The 2,985-nt window shown below is 39.9% G+C and overlaps 1 protein-coding gene across 1 annotated transcript in view; it reads left to right on the top strand.

Annotated features, from left to right (window-relative positions):
* Nucleotides 1-2,907, top strand: part of SARC_10014 (cyclin domain-containing protein) — a gene marked incomplete at its 3' end in the record, with an annotated part of 4,205 nt that extends 1,298 nt beyond the window's left edge. The window contains exons 2-5 of the mRNA XM_014295952.1: nucleotides 151-260; nucleotides 1,731-1,815; nucleotides 2,483-2,604; nucleotides 2,795-2,907. Of these exons, the coding sequence (XP_014151427.1) occupies nucleotides 151-260; nucleotides 1,731-1,815; nucleotides 2,483-2,604; nucleotides 2,795-2,907 (430 nt within the window). The remainder of the gene's footprint in view (nucleotides 1-150; nucleotides 261-1,730; nucleotides 1,816-2,482; nucleotides 2,605-2,794) is intronic.
* Between the last annotated feature and the right edge of the window lie 78 nt (nucleotides 2,908-2,985).

Raw genomic sequence — 2,985 nt, 5'->3', positions numbered from 1 at the left:
ATAGATAGTATATTATATTATACACACGCACACATATATATATATATATATATATATATCATAATTACAAGCATAGGACTACTATAAATCATACTCTGTAGGAAAACTGCTGCCATATACTATAGCTTTGTCTGTTGTATTTCCTTGCAGTAACTACTGGTTGCTGGACGAGCATGAGTTGGAGCTGACGAAGCATGAACTGGGCACCAATGACATCACTGAGAAGGATCTGGTGGTTATGCAGATATTCCTTGCAGACAGTATGATACTTGTTTGTTTTGATGGCACTTGACTGGTGGACACTATTGAACATGTCTATTCAACCATGTTGACAGCTGCTCTATAGTGTAAGCAGGGTTGAATAGACGTGTTTTATAGTGTAAACATGCATAAATACACCTGCAACTTAGTGGGATCTTGTTTGGGCTGAATGTACCTGTTCTATTGTGTAAACATGATTGCATATGTCGATAGTATAGTACAAACATGGATGGAGCATAATCTTGGTTGAATATACCTGTGTATCTGTGTTGGATATACCTGTTCTATAGTGTTAACATGGTTGTATAGACCTGTTTAATAATATAGACATGATTGGATAGTCCTGTACTATAATGTGAACATAGTTTATCGACCTGTTCCGAAATATGAACATGGTTGGATAGTCCTGTTTTATAGAGTCAACATGGTTGATAGACATGTTATATATTATAAACAAAGTTAGATTCACCTGTTCTATATTATAAACATGGTTGGATAGATTGTTCTATAGTGTAAATATGGTTGGATGTACCTGTTCTATAGTGTAAACATGGTTGGATATACCTGTTTTGTAGTATAAACATGGTTGGATATACCTGTTCTATAGTATAAACATGGTTGATAGGCCTGTTCTATAATATAGACATGATTGGATAGACCTGTACTATAAATGTAAACATATTTTTCGACCTGTTCCGAAATATGAACATGGTTGGATAGACCTGTTCTAAACCATCAACATGGTTGAACAGAACATGTTCTATAGAGTTAACATGGTTGATAGACATGTTCTAAATTTTAAACATGGATGGTTTGACCTGTTCCAAAATATAAACATGGTTGGAACGACTTGTTCTATGCCATAAACATTGTTGAAGAGAACATGTACTATAGTGTTAACATGGTTGATAAACATGTTCTATATTATAAAATGGTTGGATTGACCTGGTCCGAAATATGAACATGGTTGGACCTGTTCTATAATACAGACATGATTGGATTGACCTGAATGTAAACATAGTTTATCGACCTGTTCCGAAATATAAGCATGGTTGGATAGACCTGTTCTATACCATAAACATTGAACAGAACATCTTCTATAGCGTTACCGTGGTTGATAGACATGTTCTGTATTATGAACATGGTTGGATTGACCTGTTCTATATAGTAAACATGGTTGGATATACCTGTTCTATAGTGTATACAGGGTTGTTAGAACTGTAGTATGCTGTCAATACGACCTGGAGTATACTATAAACATGACTGGACAAACATGTGCTATAGTGTAGGTATGTCTTTTCGACCGTGTTTACTTGTGAACTGAAGACAATCTAGACCCTGGCCGTTGGCTCACAAATGTGCGTGCAAAAGCTCCACCACTTTGGTTGTTATTTTGGGCCGGCGCGGGCCCGTTTCTGTATATGCCGTACACTTGTATTTAGTCTCCTCACATTGAACTCATCTCACAGTGGCACTTAATTTGGGTAAGCGAATGCAGATGAAACAGCGTGTTATAGCCACCGCTATAGTCTACATGCGCAGGTTCTTCGCCAAGTATGTGTGTGTGCGTGTGCGTGTGTATGTGTGTACACGTATGCGTGTGTCTCAATCTTGTGTTGTAAACACCCCCGCATTTGTATGTTCGTATTTATTTCATGTCTATGTCACTTGTTCTCGTACGTATGTTCGTATTCATTGCATGTTTATAAGTCTCTTATTGCCTGTCTATAAGTCACTTCTTCTCATTCATATGTCCGTATCCATCGGAAGTCCATAGGGCTCTCGTCGTCTCCCATCTGTAGTACTTTTATGCATTGGCCCTGGAACGTGGTCTGCTTGTTTATTTGTAGTGCTATACAGGGGTAAGCATGTCCCGTTATAGGGTAAACCGTAGAACCCTAAAACCCTACAATTCCTCACTTTAGTCGCCTGACACCTTCCTACCACGTGCCCCGTACGTTAGGAGTGTTGCGCGTCCGAGATCGTTTCTGAAGTGAACCCCCAGCCCTGAATATAAGACCCTATTGACTCGAGACAGGGTGGTTCAAATAACCAATGGTGTAATGGTGTGGCTATGAAATAGCTCAATAATTAATGGTGTAATGGTGTGGGTATGAAATAGCTCATGCACAGCCCCATCATTCATACCCAATCCCTCCCTTTGACATCGGGTGACCAGGCCATTTACGGACAATGCATATATGCGACACACTCTATGCAGGAACTCCTATCAGGCGTGTCATCCGCTGCTGATGGTGCCGACCGTCCTGTATCTGGCTAATAAGGTGGAGGAGTGTGGTAACACCAATCTGAAGACGGTGATCGGTCACATGGTCAAAATGGGTATGAGAGGGGCAAGGCGTGCTACATACACATTTCGGCAATGCGTGTGTATCAGACGTTGAAGATAAGGTATAGGGAGGCGTACATACAACCCAGAAGATGAATGCATTTCATATCTTACTGACTTTTATCCATAGCATCCCACTGACGTTTGTCTGCTGATGCCTGTATCCATTCCATGCCTGAACAGCCCTAGAAGACTATCAGTATTTGTATGGCGACCAGCGCGTGGTGACGGTAGAGCCGAAGCACATAGTGGAGTGCGAGTTCTACCTATTGGAAGGTGTGTGGAAGGAGTTTTAAACCCATATGTATATGTATATGTATGTATATATATATATATATATATATATATATATATGTGTGTGTGTGTGTAGTACG

The sequence above is a fragment of the Sphaeroforma arctica genome (genome assembly GCF_001186125.1).
Source record: "Sphaeroforma arctica JP610 unplaced genomic scaffold supercont1.1110, whole genome shotgun sequence".
Taxonomy (NCBI): Eukaryota; class Ichthyosporea; order Ichthyophonida; genus Sphaeroforma; species Sphaeroforma arctica.
This window is presented reverse-complemented; position numbering and strand designations above follow the sequence as displayed.